We start from the raw sequence: 18973 nt of genomic DNA on the forward strand, positions 1-18973 counted from the left end.
AATATTTAGGCATATGGTTGATGGCACATTGTAAGACATTAATAGAGAACAATTATAATAAACTACTACAACAGGTTAAAAAAGATTTAGAATTATGGGTTAAACTACAACTTTCTTTACTAGGAAGGATTGCCGCTATCAAAATGATGATTCTCCCCAAATTTATATATCTATTTCAGACAATACCAATTAGAATAGAGAAAAAGTGTTTTGTGGAACTTAATAGGACAATAGCAAAATTTATCTGGCCAGGGAAAAAAAACCTAGAATAAACCAAAAGGCAATACAAGATACGAAGAGCAGGGGTGGTATGGCACTCCCGAATTGGGAATTACATTGTAACGCAGCTTCTCTAGTATGGTTGAAAGAATGGGTGAACTTATCTAATAAAAGAATATTAGTATTGAAAGGCCACGACCTACAGAGGGCCTGCATGCCTTTCTGTGGGATACTGAGACCACCAAACAGAAATACTTTCATAGACATCTAATTAGAGATGCTTTACTGTTTAATTGGATTAAAATTAGGAAAAACACTTTATAAAGATTCCAAGCTGGATATCAACAATTGAAGTGATGATTCATCCCAATAATCTGGATATGAATAAGATGTTAAAATATAAAGATTTATTAGACACACAAGGAAATTTGAAATCTTGGCAGGACCTACAGGAACAAGGGCCACAAATTGATCGGTGGGCATATCTCCAAGTGCAGAATAGGTATAGACAAGATAAGAAAGAATAGGGAATTGATACGAAACTACATCAATTAGAATTTTATTAGGCCCAGACAAAAAAAAACATAACAAAATTTTATAATTATCTATTGGAGATAGAATCAGAGGAAGAAATAGTCTAGGGTAATATGATAGCTTGGAGTCAAAACATAGGCTGTCATATTACTTTAATAGAATGGGAGAACCTCTGGAATAGAAACAATAAAGTTACAATATTGGCAGCATACAAGGAAAATGCCTATAAAATGTTCTACTGATGGCACCTCCCCACTTCGAGATTGGCAAGGATGTATCCCAACATGAGTCTGAATTTCTGGAAATGCAAAAAAAAAAAAGGGGGAGGAGGAACATACTACCACATGTGAAAAGGGATTCTGCAAAGAATCCCCAAAATATTGGCTGAGAATTAAAAAATGGTTGGAAGAAATTAGGAAGGAACAAACTGAATTAAAACCAGAATTATTCTTATTAGGGAAGTTTAGGAAAAAAATGGGAAAAAAGTTAAATACATAATATTACATATATTGATACAGCAGCCAGACTGGCCTTTGCTCAATGTTGGAAACAGGCCTTCACTCCACCAGAAGAATTGATAATTCAAAATATAATGAGTTGTGCAGAAATGGATAAATTAACCCTAGCCCTAAAAGACAAAGAATCACCAGAATATTACAAGATTTGGGACTGTTGGTATGAATGGATTGAGTGAAGACAGACTATATAATAAATGGTATAGGAAGATTAGTAGTAGCTGTAGTAAATATATATTCACATTAGATATCAATTATAAATATTGCACAAAACAACGTTACAAACAGGAAATCACAAACTGTCGATGTTGAAAAGTTTTTAATTTTTTTCTTTGTGTTGTTCATGTTGTTTTAACTGTAAAATTAATAAAGTTTATTTTAAAAAAGGACTGCAGAGACACCTCCTCGCTAAAGGTGATCTCATGCTTAAAATGGCTATAGAAGAATCTCAAGCCGCTGAGCTGTCAATGCTCTCAGCAGCAGAGATTCAAGGAGATCCTGTCAGCCCAGTAGCTCAGCTGTTCACTATGACGAAGCCTTCCCTGAAGAAAACTCTGACGAAGCTGGTGACATCAATCGCCTCAGACAGCCAAAAGCCACTCAGAGAAAAAACTGGTCTGCCACCAACCAGCCCCCATGGTCTCAGCTCATCTGCCTGAGCTGTGGGGGAAATCACCTCAGGGCATCCTGCAAGTTCAGAAATGCCATTTGCTTAAAATGCCCAAAAAAGGTCATTTGGCCAGATTTTGTCAGGCTGGGAAAACTTTCAACCAGCCTCAACAGCAATTTCCTCAATCTACATAACATTTCCAGGAGCAAGTAGAAGACTGCTTCACATGCTACCAAGCTAAGTCACTAAACAAAAATTCTAACAAAATAAGTGTCATTATTTCTTAGAAGGTAAACCTTGCAAGATGGGGGTAGACACTGGCTCAGCACTCTCCCATCATCTCATGGAGCACCTTGAAGTGAATCCTCCCTCACATGGGGAAGAAGAGACTTCAAGACTGCCATCTAACTCTGCGAGATTACCAAGGCAGACCTATTCCTGTCATCAGGAAAGGCAAGTTTTCAATTCATTTTCAAAAATTGAATAGTCGCTTCCCTTTAGTTGTAGTGGATAGGGCCCTTCCAAGTCTGCTGGGGTTAGACTGGTTCCCTGTCCTTGGTCTTCATATAGGAGGCATTTACTCTATTAACAACCAGAAGGTGGATGCCTTATTTAATGACTACGCTGATGTATTCAGCGAAGGCCTTGGGTGTTGTGTGGGAACCCCAATTTCATTCAGTTTAGACCCCCTAGCTGTTCCAATTCACATGAAGCCTCGCAGAGTGCCTTTTGTTATCCCTCCCAAGCTGAACAAGGAATTGGATAAGCTAATTGCCCAGGGAAATTTAGAACCTGTGGACTTTTCAAAATGGGAAACACCTATTGTCACGCCTCTCAAGAAAGATGACAGCCTGAGAATTTGCGCTGATTATAAGTGCTCAATCAATAAATATTTGCAAATCAGCGCATACCCAGTCCCAGTGATCTAGCATCTATTGCATTTGAACCAGGGACCATTTTTGCAAAATTAGATATCTCTCAAGCATATTAGCAGCTCCCTGTGGATGACACAGCTGTTGAGTTACAGACCATCGTAACTCACAGGGGTGCTTTCAGATGTAAGCACCTCCAATTTGGGGTCAGTGTTGCCCCAGGGATTTTTCAGTTGTTAATGGAGAGGTTATCACAAAGTTTACCTGGCGTGATACCTTATTTCAATGACATATTAATTTCTGCCTTAAACATATCTCAACTAATTAAAAGAGCTCGAAAGGTTCTTGATTGTTTCAAAAAAGCAGGCCTCAAATTAAAAAAAGAAAAGTGCACCATTGCCACACAGGTAGAATTCCTTGGTTACAAAATTGACGCTTCTGGCATCCACTCAATAGAATCGAAAGTACATGCAATCGACGATGCCCCAACCCCAACAAACAAGACAGAACTTCAGTCTTTTCTGGGACTGCTTAATTTTTATGCCTCCTTTTTGTCCCACAAGGCTTCTGTCGCAGAGCCACTTCATAGACTCTTAGATAAACAAGCCAGATGGCATTGGTGCCCCAAAGAAGCCTTCGCTTTCAGATTCTGTCTTGATCCAATTTAACAAGGATCTCCCTTTAGTCCTGGTTTCAGATGCTTCACCTTTTGGCATTGGTGCTGTATTAAGCCACAGGCTGTCCAATGGCTATGGGGCACCAACTGCCCTTTTCTCCAGAATATTTTCTCAAACTGAACATAACTATAGACAAATAGACAAAGAGGCTTTAGCTGCAGTTGCTTTATAGGGAAGAAGTTTCATGAATTCCTTTATGGTCACCATTTCAAACTTATCACTGACCATAAACCCCTTTTGGGACTCCTTTCAGGCAACAGGCAAACACCTCAGATTTTGTCCCCGAGGATGACAGATAGACTTTGTTTCTAGCAGCTTACTCCTACACATTATCACATCGAGCTGGGAAGCACCTTAGCCATGCTGATGCTCTCAGTCATTGCTCCCTACCTGCCCCAGTGGAAGACCCAGCACCAACTAATGCTATGTTCCAGATTGAAGACCTCAACCTACCCTTCACATCCTTGGACATTGCTGCTCACTCTGCCAAGGACTAGGTAATATCTCAAATCCTTGACTGGGTAGGAAGCGGGTGGCCTAAAGGCCCCTTTTCACCTGATTTATTGCCTTTTAAAATTCGCCAGCAAGAATTGTCATCCCTACATGGCTGCCTGCTATGGGGTCATTCCATCACAGCTGTAGACTCCTGTTTTAAAGGTACTTCATGAAGGACATCCTGGGATAGTCAGGATGAAAGCTTTTGCACGCAGTTATGTGTGGTGGCCAGGCATGGATGCCCAGATTACTAGCTGGGTTAATACATGCCAACCATGCCAGGTCACCAGACCAGTCCCTCCTGCAGCCACCCCAGAAAAATGGGCAAGGTCTGGGTCACCTTGGTCTAGGCTTCATATTGTTTTGGTAGGCCCCTTCCAGGGGTGAACATTCTTGGTGATAGTGGATTCCTTCTCAAAGTGGGTAGAATTGGCCTTAATGCCCACCACCACTTCTGAAACAGTAGTAAAGGTCCTTTTACGAATCTTCGCTACCCATGGCCTACCAGACACCATAGTATCTGATAATGTCCCACAATTTACATCCTATGTAAATCATCCTATGTACATCCTAAGCAGCCCGCCCCCCACCGGGCAGAACCCTTCCCGCTCCTCGGCAGGAAGATGCTCCCGCCTGCAAACTTTGCCTGTGCAAAGTTTAAGCCTGGAAGCCCCAAAACCCGAGCAACTTCCCAGCAACTTGCAGCTTGCTTTTTCCTCTCGGGCGCTCGTGCCTGGCCCTGAGCTGCGTGGTGGAGGGGGAGCCCGAAGCGCTGCCGGGTCGCCTCCTCCAAGCATCCTGCCCACCCGCTGGGCGGAACCCTTCCTGCTCCTTGGCGGGAAGACGCTCCCGCCAGCAAACTTTGCCTTTGCAAAGTTTAAACCTGGAAGCCCCGGATACCCGAGCAAATTCCCAGCAACTTTCGGCTTCCTTTTAACTCGCGGGTGCTCGTGCCTGGCCCCGAGCTGCGCGGCGGAGAAGCCCAGCGGGCGGGCAGGCTACTTGCAGGAGGCGACCCGGCGGCACTCCGGGCTTCCCCTCCGCCGCGCGGCTCGGGGCCAGGTGTGAGCGCCCATGAGGAAAAAGGAAGCTGCAAGTTGCTGGGAAGTTGCTCGGGTTTCTGGGGTTTCCAAGGTTAAACTTTGCACAGGCAAAGTTTGCAGGCGGGAGCATCTTCCCGCCGAGGAGCGGAAGGGTTCTGCCTGGCGGGCGGGCGGGCTGCTTGGAGAAGGCGAGCCGGCAGCACTCCGAGTTTCCCCTCTGCCACGCGGCTCGGGGCCAGGCGCGAGCGCCCGTGAGGAAAAAGGAAGCCGTAAGTTGCTGGGAAGTTGCTCGGGTGCTGGGAGCAAGCTTTTAAAGTGCCACCCAAGCAGGACCGCCGAGCCGGGAAACGGGGCACTAAGGCAGGGCAAGGCTCCACCAGCAGCGGCCTAGCTTTAGGTGGCTCCAAGCAGCCCGCCCGCCAGGCGGAACCCTTCCTGCTCCTCGGCGGGAAGACGCTCCCGCCTGCAAACTTTGCCTTTGCAAAGTTTAAGCCTGGAAGCCCCGGAAAAAAAAAGGGGATCGGCGGGGACTCACCTTTGGAGAGGTCACACTCGAAGGTGATTTCAAATTCCCAGCCGAGGCCTTTGCAAAGTTCTTCTTTTATTTCCTACCCCGAGAGTGCTCCGCACTGTTTTGCAGCTTTGGGGGGCACACGGCGCAGGGCAATACGCCATGGCCAGCAATTTTTTTTCAGGGGCAGGCCGGATTGGACAGACCAACGGGCCGGATATGGCCCACGGGCCGTAGTTTGCCCACCCCTGAGCTATGGTCATCCCTATCTTCAGAAAAGGTGACCCCAGCCTGCTTGAAAACTACAGACCAATCTCACTGTGTTGTGTCACGTGCAAAAACATGGAATCATTCATTAAGCAAACCATCACCCTCCATTTAGAGTTAAACAACCTACTCTCCAAAAAACAATTTGGTTTCAGGAAAAAATTGTCCTGCAACCTACAACTCCTACACTGCAAAAACATATGGACTACTCTACTCAATCAGGGTAAAGCAATAGCCGCAATTTACATAGACTTCTACAAAGCCTTTGATTCAGTGGTATCCTCACTGTATATCGGACATTAATACAATTGAGCAAGTCCAGGAGTATTTCATGAGAAGAGTACTACACTCCTCTGCTCGCAACAGAATACCCTTATCACCAGACTTGAAATTTAGGGCTTGGACAATCTTGAACTACACCGCCTACGGTGGGACTTAAGCGTAGTACACAAAATTATCTGCTACAATGTCGTATCAGTCAATGACAATTTCAGCTTCAACCACAACAATACAAGAGCACACAACAGATACAAACTCAATGTTAACCGTTCCAAACTTGATTGCAGAAAGTACGACTTCAGAAAAAGAGTGGTCAATGCCTGGAATGCACTACCTGACTGTAGTTACATCCTCTAACCCCACTCCTTTAACCTCAAACTAACCACTATTGACCTGACCCCATTCCTAAGAGGTCTGTGAGGGGCGTGCATAAGTGCACTATCCTGCCTCCCATCCCTGTCCTATTGTCCCCATTTAATAGTACCGATTTTCTGTATTCTTACTCATGTTTCTACTTATACCTATTGTTTTGTAAGCGATTGACAAATAAATAAAATAAAATAAAGTCCTGATGCTGGGATTTCAAGAGTAAATATGAGACATAATCCTGGACTAGATAATATCTCTTTGTGCCAACAAGAATTTTCTGTATATTTGGGCAGATTTCATGGTCATAAGGGAGACCACGATTGTCATCATGATTTTCAAATAATGCTGGCATACTATCGTGTTAATAAGGACATACTGAGTCATAAAGCCCTAGACTTTTTAAAAAATATCTCTATATATATTTTGAGTGACGCATGGTCAGAGAACCTCCTCCTGTGGATTAATGTAACTTGTTGGCACAATGCCAGTGACGTTCAACCTAATAATTAAAACTTGTCTTGCTATTCATTCCCATCAAGGATTACATAAAACAGGAGGAAGAGCAAAAAGCATCAGACAAAAGGGTACAACCATCTCCAAATCTACTAGGAAGCATCAAAGAAAAAGAACTAGCAGGACAATGATGATGATAAGGGCAATATTTTTTTTTTTGCTGTTTGTTCTGTTGATTCTCTTCTTCCTGAGACAATTTTGGATCCGAAGACATTTGCCTCCCGGTCCTTTGGCTCTGCCAGTCATTGGGACATACATGGCAGGTGGGCTGTGGTTCCGTGAAGATTACTTACTTAAGGTATTTAATTCTAACCAGTAGTAATCATGATAATTCTCAATTGTTTCCTTTATACCAAAATTATGGTATAATTCATTATGCCGCAATATTCAACTAATGCTGAAGGTTCTTTTTCAAGAGGCAACAGGACTTTCTGGTTTTTCTTTGAAGATGTTTCATTTCTCATCCAAGAAATTTCTTCAGCTCAGATTCTTGGATGAGAACAAAACGACTTCAAAGAAAAACCAGAGAGTCTTGTTGCCTCTTGAAAAGGAATCTGTGGGATCACCATGACCTGGATGACTGAGAATGACTTGTTTATAGTTGCTTCACTGAGAACAATGTAAAATAATGGGGCTGAATTTTTAGAAGGCAGATTCTAGTTCAATCTTACCAATAAATGTTTGATGATGGGACCAATCTTCAGAGAGAGGATGTAGGTAGAAATTTGATAAGTGAAAAAAATAGGCAAAACAAAAATAAATAAAAGGATATCCATTCTTAGGAAAATAATTCTTAAATTCAGAAAGATATTAATGGAAAGAATCTTAGAGAGGTAAAAAAGAATTCTAGAGATAGAATTACATATGGTGAAAAGTCTTAGAATTCAGGATTTAGGAGCACCTGTAATGACATATAGTATTAAATGGGAATAATCCATGTATTTGATTGTAACATTTCTCATTTTTGATTCACGTGACAGCTTGCAAAACAATATGGAAATATATACAGCTTGTGGTATGGGCAACAACTTACGATAGTTCTGTTTGGATTCAAATCTGTGAAAGAAGGAATGACCAACTTCCCAGAAGAATTCTTGTATCGAATGGAGGGTTCTTTCTTGAATGATTTAGGGAAAGGAAGGGGTAAGTGCAAATTGTAAGAAATTCTACCTTAATAACCATCAAACTCTTCCAATCTGTGGTAATATTGTGCATAGCACAGGAAAAAAAAGAGCAAGATGTAGTAAACAAAATGATTTACAGGAATGAAACAAGAAAAAGAAATATTGCTTAATTCACTTTACACCAAAATATTATACACGTCCATAGTTTTCTGTCTGGATTATTACATTCATATATTGATTTAGACATTGCCTTTTTCATTAAACATTTATCTCTTTTTTGTTTGAGGATCTCATCAACTTCATCCAACTACATGTTTCTGCATCTTCCCCTTTCTCTGGATCTCTTTCCTCTTCTTTCATACATTATTTCTGTTTTTGCAAATTTGATTTTTACTCATTCCTTCCATTTAAGCAATACACCTAAATGGTGCCGTTTCTTATTGACTGGCCACAAAAACATATATATTCAATTCAATTCATTGATCACCCATCCGTTAAACAATTTGAGAAGTGCTCTGATGCAGAATGGGAAATATTTAATTTTGTTGCATAGGATACTTCAGACAAACATAATTCTAAGGTATTGTTGGAAGAATTATCCTTCTGGGCTCAGCTCCAAGTGAGGAAGAAGACACTGGAAATATGGAGGCTGTTTGAGAAGATGGCTTAATGGTGGACAGGAACACATGCCTTGGACCTCCAAAGTAAAAAGGATGATCACATGCTCCAAGGTGAAAAGAGAAGATCAAGAAGAATGCTGATATGCTGAGAGTGCCTGTTTTTGTTGGATTTGAAGTTGAGCTTGTATTCTGAATGGTTGACAGACTCCCATGTGGCCACGCAGGGGCAACTCTGTAGGCTGTCCTGAGTTCCAGGCTTGGTTGAGCCTTGATGGATGATGATGCACTGAAAGGGCTTTTGACAATAGCTATAGCTTTATCTGGAGATCTTTGTTATATAAACTATTCTGGCCCAGGCCTTCTGAGGTGAGTTTCTGCTTCTGAATTTCCACTCTTTTTAGAGGAAATATTCTGCCTTTTTAATATTTCCTAGGATATTTCAATTTTCTATGAGAGGGATGGGTGCTAACTTCATACAATATCAAGTTTCAGTATTTTCTATATACAAGAATTAGGTGTAGTTGGATTTTTTCCAAGCTTCTAAAAGATCTAAAATGTGAATAATATCTGCAATTTTAATCATGTTATCCAAAACCAAAGTTAAATATTATTCACATTATTTTTATAATATATATATTAAATGCATAGTAAGATCATAATGATCAATGGATTTATTAAAATACATAATCCCCAATAGTTCTTATTCCACCACAGATTTTGAGCACTGGCAATCAAAATTAGTATTTCTCTACAAAATTTGAATTTCCAGTTTTCTATGCTTTCACAAGAAAAAAAGTTCTTTTTATGGGATTGTGGCTGTACGTCATTCTTACAATCTGCTAGTGTTGAAACACAGCAATCTTTTCTTAATTTAACTCTGAAGCAAATCTGTCGGAATCCATCTTTTGCTGCTTCACAGTTGCTTCTTAGTTGCCATGTACCCTAGGAGCTATTGTGTTGGAACATAGCAACATTCTCTTGATTTTAGCATAATGTTTGATAGAAATTGGCAAGGTGAGATGAGGTATATGTAAGATGAATTGAAAAGGGGTGTGGAAAAACAGGTAAAGTAGTTTGTGGGTTATGGGCCAGGTTTTTATGGCAATCAAATAATGATTAGAGCTGGTCAGGCCAGAATAATTTACCAGCAGTTGGTGCAAGTTGGATTGCTAATAGCCTTGGTCTCATGCTGTTGGCAAAAATAATTGGTGGCAGATAATAGGTCCATCTGGAAAAAGATGTTATGTAGACATGATATAATACCACTCTACAAAGTGTTAGTAAGACCACACCTAGAATACTGCATTCAGCTTTGGTCACCACACTATAAAAATATGTTGAGATTCTAGAAAAACTGCAGAGAAGAGCAACCAGGGTGATTGGGGGACTAGAAATTTAAGCATATGAAGAAGGCTTACAGGAATTGCGCATGGCTAGTCTAATGAAGAGAAGAACCTGGGGACACATGATAGCAGTGCTCCAATATTTGAGTGGCTGTCACAGGGAGGAAGGGGTCAAGCAATTTTCGAAGGCCCAGACAAGGAACAACGGATGGAAACTGATCAAGGAGAGATACAACCTAGAAATAAGGAGAAATTTTCTGACAGTGAGAACAATCAAACAATGGAACAGAAGTTGTAGGAACTTCATCACTGACTGCTTTCAAGAAGAGATTGGACTGCCATTTGTCAAAAATATTGTAGGCTCTCCTGCTTGGGGGGTGGGGTGTTGGACCAGATGACCTACAAGGTCCTTTTCAACTCTGTTAATCTGAAAAACTATCACGAAAGATGAATAAAGCATTTGAGCACTTTTTACTGGGGAACGTAAGTGTTAGGTTGCTTAGGAATTATAATCCCTATGGTAATATGAGCTTCCACCTAATTATTTCACCTCAATTCATAGTGACACTTAATTATAGAGTTAGTTCACCTCACAAGAAATGGTGCATGATCTGAAAATGGAGGACAGGCTGTTGGCAATAATAATTGGTGGCAGGTATTAGGTCCATCAGGCAAAAGCTGTCATCCAGACATGATATCATGATGAATAAACTATTTGAGCACATTTTACTGGGGAACATAAGGGTTAGGTTTTGTAGTTTCAACTACAAAAAGCTGTAGATGGGTCCAATGTTGCTTAGGTATTTTAATTCCCCACCTCAATTCGTATTGAGCCTAACACAATGTTCACTCAGAAGAAATGGTGCATGAGATGGAAATGGAGGACATTGTCATCAGATTTTTTGTCTTTTTTTTGTTGGTGTTACCTGACCACTGAAACTCATCCCCATAAAAGCAATTTAAAATATTTTAGTGAATCTTTGTCACATAAATGCAATAGGTATCTGATTAAACTTGTTGAATAAAAAAGCCATTTCTCTATTTTGCTGGTTGGTTTCAATATTGTGGGAGGAAGGAGCAGATAGAATCTTCCATCACTGAGAAGATCCTGTTTCTGTGATGTGGTTAGCCAGTAGCAGGTGCGGACGGTGGAAGAGAGCGAGGACTCAGATGAGGGGCCAGGACCATTAGGGAGTGGACTGCTGCCTTCAGAGATTGTGAGGCCTGGCAGCAGTGATGAGGAGGTTCCTGAGCAGCCTGTACCAACTGCGCATGCGCGCAGGATTGCTCGTAGGAGAGAGCAGTTACAATAGCACGGGCAACTCGGGAGTAAGGCTGCAAGGTAATGGCCCCTCCATCAAGAGGATAAAAGCCAGGTGTGAAGAAGCGTTCTTTGCAGAAGGCAAAGACGCTCTGAAACTCAGCCTCATGGACATTATAGCTAGTATTTGAAAACTGGTGTAAACTATTTCTTATCTGTGGGTCTTTGGCAGCCTTGAAAAACAATTTGGCAAGGCTCTTTCTTGTCGGAGCTAATTAGTTGGAAGCAGCCTTTTATCTGTGACAAAACTGAATTCGTAGATGAAACCTTAAAAAGTGGGGGCTGCTGCCTTTGTCTTGTGTTTGCTGTCTTGGAACCAGGTTAGGTCAGAACACTCTGGTGCCTATAACAGAAGTTCATGTACATGAACAATTACACCATCTTGGAAAGTTTTGATGTCCATCGTATATGACAGAGGTAGGCAAGCACTGCGCCTGTGGTCACTACAGCACGTATGTCTCCCTGTGTCCATGTGGATCCCAAAATAAATAAACATGTTGTAATGAAAAAATAACATGTCCAGAATTTTACAAAAATGGCAACATGTCACAAGATTTTGGTATTCCAACCTGAAATTCAGAGAGATGTTTGGCAAGAACGGGACCTGTTTTTTTAACACAAAGGTAATCAGGAATCATTTATCATTATCTGCTTATGCCCTCAGGCATTATTTTCTCCAATGGCCTCACCTGGAAACAGCAGCGACGCATTGGGGTCACTTCTCTGCGGAAACTCGGCCTGGGGAAGAAAAGCATTGAGCATCAAATAGAAGATGCAGCTCAGGTGTTGGTGGAGATCTTTAGACAAACAAAAGGTATGTCATTTGGGGTAATGATTCCAATCTCCATCTGCCAATTTGTTTTCCTTTTTGAGTATATTAAGCAGGGGAGAAAGAAATGGCCATTGTGTACCTGATTATAGCCGGGACAGCTGACTGACGCAAAAAGCGTGAAAGACTGAGGAACAGTGTGAATGATCTAGGTGAGATATTTCTAACTTCTAATTGCTATTAAGGAACGAGCCCCCTTGAAACTAGACTGGTAGAGAGTGAGACCAAAAATGCGGAGGTGGATTTGTTTTTCTTCCACCTCCCAAGAAAACAGTGAGAAAGCCAGAGAGCCATTTTTAAAACTGGAAAGAAAATAAACTTTTTTAAGAGAGTGAAAGAACCTTAAAACCAGGAAGTTGGACTGGACCTCAAATATAATATTGGCTAATTTGGAAAGCTTTGAGGGATTATAAAATTTGGCCTTTATAATAGATATAGTTATTTCTTTCTTTTTTGTTGGAAATCCCAGACTGAATAATACAATATAAAACAAAAGGGAGAGTAGCAGAGCAACAGTGACACCTGCTGGCAGAAGTGGGAGAGTTCAAGGGAGAAAATAAAATAATACATAACCTTGAAACCTTGAAAGAAGAAGATAAGGATTGGCTGTTAAAATAAATAACGTCTATACCAGCAAGCTGTTTATACCAGATAGCTGAGACAGTGAGTGAACCAGTGAGACTTTTTAAAGCTCTCGGATTTTAAGTAGAAGCTAAGTCGACAAAGGGTAAATACTTTGCTTCCTTTTTGTTTGTTGCTCTGTGAACTCTCCCTTTGAAGATACAAGACAACTGACTAGTTTGACTCTGGGATTGGTGGGCCTATGTGGATTACAATTTAACAAGAGAATGGACACTTTGTGAAGAATGAAGGGCTAGCAATTAAAAAACTCTTGGATTACAATTTATACTTTCACCTTTCTCTTGGATTACAAATAATGGTTTCATTGCCTTTGCTTTGTGGATTATAATCACGTGTCTCTGGATTACAATTAATTATAATCAAACTACAATTACAATTAAAGCATCATAAAATGGAGAAATAACATCTGCACCAGCCTCAGCATCATCATCAGTGGCATCTAGCCCAACAGGTCAAATATCGTAGGACGTGATGCTTCAACAATAAAAGATGAACACAATGCAGGCAGAGATGCAGCCCTTCTCCAAGTTATACATGAAGATCTTAAGGAAAGGATAGGTAATGTAGAGAATAAAATAGAAAACTTCCAACAAAAAATGGCTAAAAATGAACAACACATCCAGAAAGTGGAAGAGAAAGCTGAACAAACAGAGAAAAGAGTGGAGGAGGTTGATCATAGACTTACACTGGCAGATAAAAATCAGGAGAGAACAATGATATTATTAGAAATAGATAAGGCTGACTATTATTTTATTTATTTATTTTATTTTGTCAAGTGATTATAAGATAACAGGTATAAATATAAGCATGGTTATGAGTACATGAAATGAATACATATAAGAAAAAAAGAAACAATAGGACAGGGACGGTAGGCACATTGGTGTGCTTATGCACACCCCTTACAGACCTCTTAGGAAAGGGGTGAGGTCAATAGTAGACAATTTAAGGTTAAAGTTTTGGGGGTTTGGGGAAGAAACCACAGAGTCAGGTTGATCACTCTGTTGCTGAAGTCGTATTTCCTGCAATCAAGTTTGGTGTGCTTTACCTTGAGTTTGTATCTATTGTGTGCTCTTGTATTGTTATGGTTGAAGCTGAAGTATTCATTGACAGGTAGGACATTGCAATATATAATTTTATGTACTATACTTAGATCGGACTGAAGGTGGCGTAGTTCAAGGTTGTCTAGGTCTAGAATTTCAAGTTTGGTGGCACAAGGTATTCTGCAATGAGTAGAGGAGTGGAGAACTCTTCTTGTGAAATATTTCTGGACTTTCTCAAATATATTAATATCAGATACATAATGCGGGTTCCAGACTGATATTCAAGTATTGGTCTAGCAAACGTTTTGTATGCCCTAGTTAGTAATGTGATATTACCTGAGAAAAAGCTACGTAGGATTAGGTTAACAACTCCTTTTTGGCTATGTAGTTACAATGGGCTGTAGCCCTTAGAACATTAGAGATGAGTACTCCAAGTTCTTGACAGAGTTTGGATCATCAACAAGGTCTTGACTATTCAGCTTGTATTTTATTTTCTGATTTTTTTTGCCTATATGTAAGACAGAGCATTTATTTGTTGAGATTTGAAATTGCCATTTGTTTGACCATTCTGATACATAGTTGAGGTCTTTTTGAAGGGTAGTAGTATTGTCTGTGGTGTTGAATAGCTTTACATCATCAGCGAAGAAAACGCAGTTGCTCTTAATATGATCACAGAGGTCATTTATGTAGAGTATGAAGAGAATTGGTCCTAGAACACTGCCTTGAGGGACACCACTGTTGACAGGTATAGAATTTGATAGGATGCTCCCAATTTTGACCATTTGTTGTCTGTTTGACAGGAATGCTTCTATCCAGTTATGCAGGTGTCCAGAGATACCATAAGATTTTAGTTTTAGGAGTAGTTTGTCGTGTACCACTGAATCAGAGTTTTACAGAAGTCTATGTAAATTGCGTCTATTACTTTGCCCTGATCGAGTTGTGTAGTCCATATGTTTTTGCAATGTAAGAGTTGCAGATTACAGGATAGGTTTTTTTCTGAAGCCAAATTGTTTATTAAAGAGTAAGTTGTTTGTCTCTAAGTGGAAGATAATGGATTGGTTAATAATGGATTCTGTGACTTTACAGACGATGCAGCATAAAGAGATTGGTCTGTAATTTTCAACTAGGCTACGGTCTCCCTTTTTGAAGATGGGGATGACAGTGGCCAGTGACCATAGGTTTGCAAGGAGCTAGTCCTGAAAGATTTTTCAAAGATTATGCTTAGAGGATAGCAGTGGATAGCATTTTTACGAAGTAGGCACATATTCCATCCGGTCCAATAGATAGAGATGGTTTTAGATTGCGTAGTGCTTTTTCAACATTGTCTTCTGTAAAATCGATATGTATTAGATCAGATCAGATCAGATTAGATTGTAGTTGTCTGTGGTTCGACTAGGAAATACTGGGCATGATCCACTGCTGTTTACAAATACTGAGCCAAAGAATGTGTTAAAGAGGTTGGCTTTAATGGTGTCATTGTTGCAGTCTTTACCATTAGGTCCTTTCAGGGGTGGGATGGACTTTGAGTCTTTTAGTTTGCTGTTGACAAAATTGTACAAAGGGCAGGTGGAATTGTTGCATAGAAGGTTTTCTTCTTGTTAAATGTGATAATTGGTGCATTCAGTCTTTATATGGTGACATACATTTCTGTATCAGCTTTTGAAGTTAGCAACGTGACCAGATTTGTTTTTCCACCAAAATGATTTCTTTCTGGATTGAAGCTTCCTTTTTGTTATGGGTAATTTGTTTTTTTCTGGTTTTGGGAGTTCTTATTGGTACATATAGTTTGATTACTCTTTTAACTTCAAGTAAAAATATGTTGTAATGGTCTTCAACAGTATTGCATCCAGTGAATAGAAATTGCCAATCAAGGGATGAGAGATTGTTGTCTATAAGGTCATAGTTGCCTTTTCGAAGTTATAATTGGGGATCACATTGTTATGATGATTTTTGTGTGGACGTATGTTGAGACAAAAGTCAATTATGTTGTGGTCACTGTTGGAAAAGGATTCTTTAATTTGTATCCTGTAAATTGAATTCAAACTATTGCAGAAGATGAGATCGAGGTCCCAGATTTGTTACAGCATTGTAGAAGGTTGCATGTATTGGTTCAGTTTTACATTCATTTCATGTCCGGTTAACATGAGATAGATTGAAGTCACCAAGAAAGATACAAGAGTGTGGGCAGGAGGTTGCCCATGTTAGTAGTGAATTTATATGTACTATGTCATAATCAGGGGCTCTGTAACATAGTAAGAATCGAAATGTGATGTTTAAGGATAGTTCACAGACGATGGTCTCAGGAAGAGCAAGCTCCTGAGTAACTTGGATGTTTTTTAGATGTAGGGACTTTTTATAGAAGATAGCAACACCACCTCCTCTACGGATTTCACGATGTGATCGGTAACCATGATAGTCTCTTACTGTGGTAATGGAGTCAGGGAGAGATGCGTTGAGCCATGTTTCACAGACAAATATAATGTCGAATTGAGCCATATTTAATAAGAGGAGTAATTCAGATATTTTAATCACAAGGCTTCTTGCATTGAGTAGCTTGCATGTAAGGCCAATTGTAGTTGGAATTGAGGTAGTTAGGGGCTTGCCTAGTTTTGAGTGATAGTGAATTGGATGAGGTAGGGTTGAATGCAGAGTTATGGGTTGTGTGACTTACTTTTGATACAATCAGCACAGTAATCAATGTACAGATCCTTCTCTCCATTGTCTAGACATTTTTTCAATTTTGTGTGGAGTTTACGGGAGCGGATTCTTTGCAGTATGGATAAGTCTGGTCATGAGCGAAATTTGTTTTGGGTGGTATTGGTTTTAGCAATGGTATTTATTGTATGAATGAATATCCATTTGCTAGACTCGCTTTTGCAAACAACTCTACAAAATCTTGGGGCCACCGAGCCATCATTGTATTTGAACTCAGGGTCATCTCTGGTTATTTCAATGATATCTTCAGGAGAGATGTTTTTTGTATTGGAGTTGCTTATGATATTGTGAACTTTGGTGATATCATCAGATTCACTGGTGTCTTTAAGACCAAATAAGAAGGCATTTGGACGTTTCTGATCACGTTCCATGATGTCTCTGATGAGTAAGGAGATGTCATTTGTGGTATTATTTGAAGGGATAGTAATTATTTGTGGCTGTGGTTTGGTGGGTTATTTTTGGTTGTAGTTGTGATTGTAGTTGAGGTAGTAGTTGTGGTAGTGGTTGTTGAGTTGGTATTTGATTTTGAGCTAATAGGTATTCGCTTATCTGTGCTGTATTTTTTTTTTCAAGAGAGATTAGGCTTTTTTGTATAGATGTTTCAAAATGTGTTACTAAGCGTTCTTCTATTGAGTGCATGAATGATTCTATGGTTTCAATGCTGTCAGGCAGGTTACTTAGTTTGTTTAGCTTAGGTAAACAAGATGGACATAGACAAGGAAATGTATCTGATGCTTTTAGGAGATCAGCTAGGGTTTTGGTTAAGTTTAAGCAGGTGAGGTGGGCTTGATTGTCATGTAGGTGGTATTTAATGTTGTTTTCGCTTTCATTGATGTTTCAAGACATTTGAAGCAGTGAAATGCACTGACGATGTCTCTTCAAATAGTGGTGAAATGTTTGCAACCAAATTGCCAAGCCCGGAGCTCATACTCCGAGCCTAATCCTGGAAAGTGTACAAAGAAGTCAACAAGGATGATAACACATCTGGAGGTATGATGGGGGACTGAGGTATGTCTAGTCTATAGAAGAGAAGGATCAGCACGGAGGTGATAACTGTCTTCCAGTAGTTGAGGGGCTGTCGCAAAGAAGAGGCATTTGACTTATTCTTTAGGGCACCAGAGGGCAAAGAGAGAACCAACCTAGAAGTAAGGAGAAATTAATCAACAGAAGAGCTCACCTCCACTGTTGTGGGTGGTGTATCACTGCAAGTTTTCAAAATAGACTGAATATCCATTTGGCTGCAATGGTACAAAACTCCTGCCTTGAGAAGGGGGTTGAAGATCTCTGAAATTCCTTCCAGCAGTATGATTCTAATCCTAGTACAAACAGGTTAACAGGAAAGGCTGGGTTCATTATAAAATATCTTCCTTTGCAGGGCAACCATTTGACCCTTCATTTTCAGTACTAAATGCGGTTTCTAATGTCATATGTGCTTTGAGTTTCGGACATCAGTTTTCTGCAGAAGATGAAGAATTCCAGAAGCTGGTTAAAGCTCTTAAAATTATTTTGAAATTCGTTGGTGACTCTTTTCATGCGGTGAGTCGTGTTTTCTACTGAGGAGACAAAGCCCCCCAAAGAAACTATGTTTCCACCATTTTTTTTAAATAAGTTTTTTTTATTTTCAATATATTTTATGAACATTGCATTTCCTGGGTCAAGTCTTTTTTAAACAGCAAGAACAGTGATAATACTTATAGGTATATGTAATTTTAATCTTCCAACTTCCACAACTTCAACAGGGCTAATTTCTTTTCATATTTCATTTCTCCTTTCCCCATTAATTCATTTAGACATAATAACATTTCTTTCTGCCTTGTATTTATAGTCTCTAAATACTATTATTTAATATTTTCTAAGAATTATTCATAGTTCCACCATCACTTCAATATTCCAAATGTGTAGGGTTAATAATGCTAAATATTGACAATGGTTAATTAATCCTGGGAGTGTATCTCAAAATTCCCACACAGTTTCTAGTCCTCATCATCACCATTGAATCAGCATTTGATAGAAATCATGCTGGGGGCGGAGCTGGCATCTCGACAGATTGCTGCTGTCTTTGCTCCTGGACAGTCCAAACAGACCTAAACTGTCCCGAAGAGACAGTGAATGTAAAGAGCACATCCTGTCTATCCCAGGGATACTGTAAAGTCCCTGGTAGATCCAGGAGAAGCTCTTTTTGCCAGCGGCAAAGAGGCAGCATTTAAAGCTGCTGAAGTTGCGACAACTCCAAAACGAAAGAGGATAGAAAGAAAACGTGTGCCTCTTTGCTGAGAAGTTTTTCTTTACTTTAAGATTTAAAGGGACACCCTAAGGAAAAGAAAGAATCTGTAAAATCTCAGACAAAAGTAATTAAGTGGCGACTTCAAATGGGAAGTCAAGTTAATTTTTTAATTTTTTTTTTGCTGGACTCTATACGGTTTGTTTACTTTGAA

At 40.0% G+C, this 18973-nt stretch overlaps 1 protein-coding gene across 3 annotated transcripts in view; it reads left to right on the forward strand.

Annotated features, from left to right (window-relative positions):
- The first annotated feature begins 6936 nt into the window (after positions 1-6936).
- LOC113452021 (cytochrome P450 2J2-like) overlaps positions 6937-18973 on the forward strand; it is a 32595-nt gene continuing 20558 nt past the window's right edge. Inside the window, exons 1-4 of one of the 3 annotated variants that reach the window (XM_026723427.2) lie at positions 6937-7202; positions 7885-8047; positions 11977-12126; positions 17914-18074. In XM_026723427.2, coding sequence (XP_026579212.2) covers positions 7032-7202; positions 7885-8047; positions 11977-12126; positions 17914-18074 — 645 coding nt within the window. In that variant the 5' untranslated portion in view covers positions 6937-7031. Of the gene's footprint in view, positions 7203-7884; positions 8048-11976; positions 12127-17913; positions 18075-18973 lie in introns of those variants that run through there. The other 2 variants (XM_087933636.1, XM_087933637.1) reach the window with 2 other exon arrangements.

The sequence above is a fragment of the Pseudonaja textilis genome, chromosome 4, assembly GCF_049901715.1.
Source record: "Pseudonaja textilis isolate UNSWEBS1 chromosome 4, rPseTex1.2, whole genome shotgun sequence".
Taxonomy (NCBI): domain Eukaryota; kingdom Metazoa; phylum Chordata; class Lepidosauria; order Squamata; family Elapidae; genus Pseudonaja; species Pseudonaja textilis.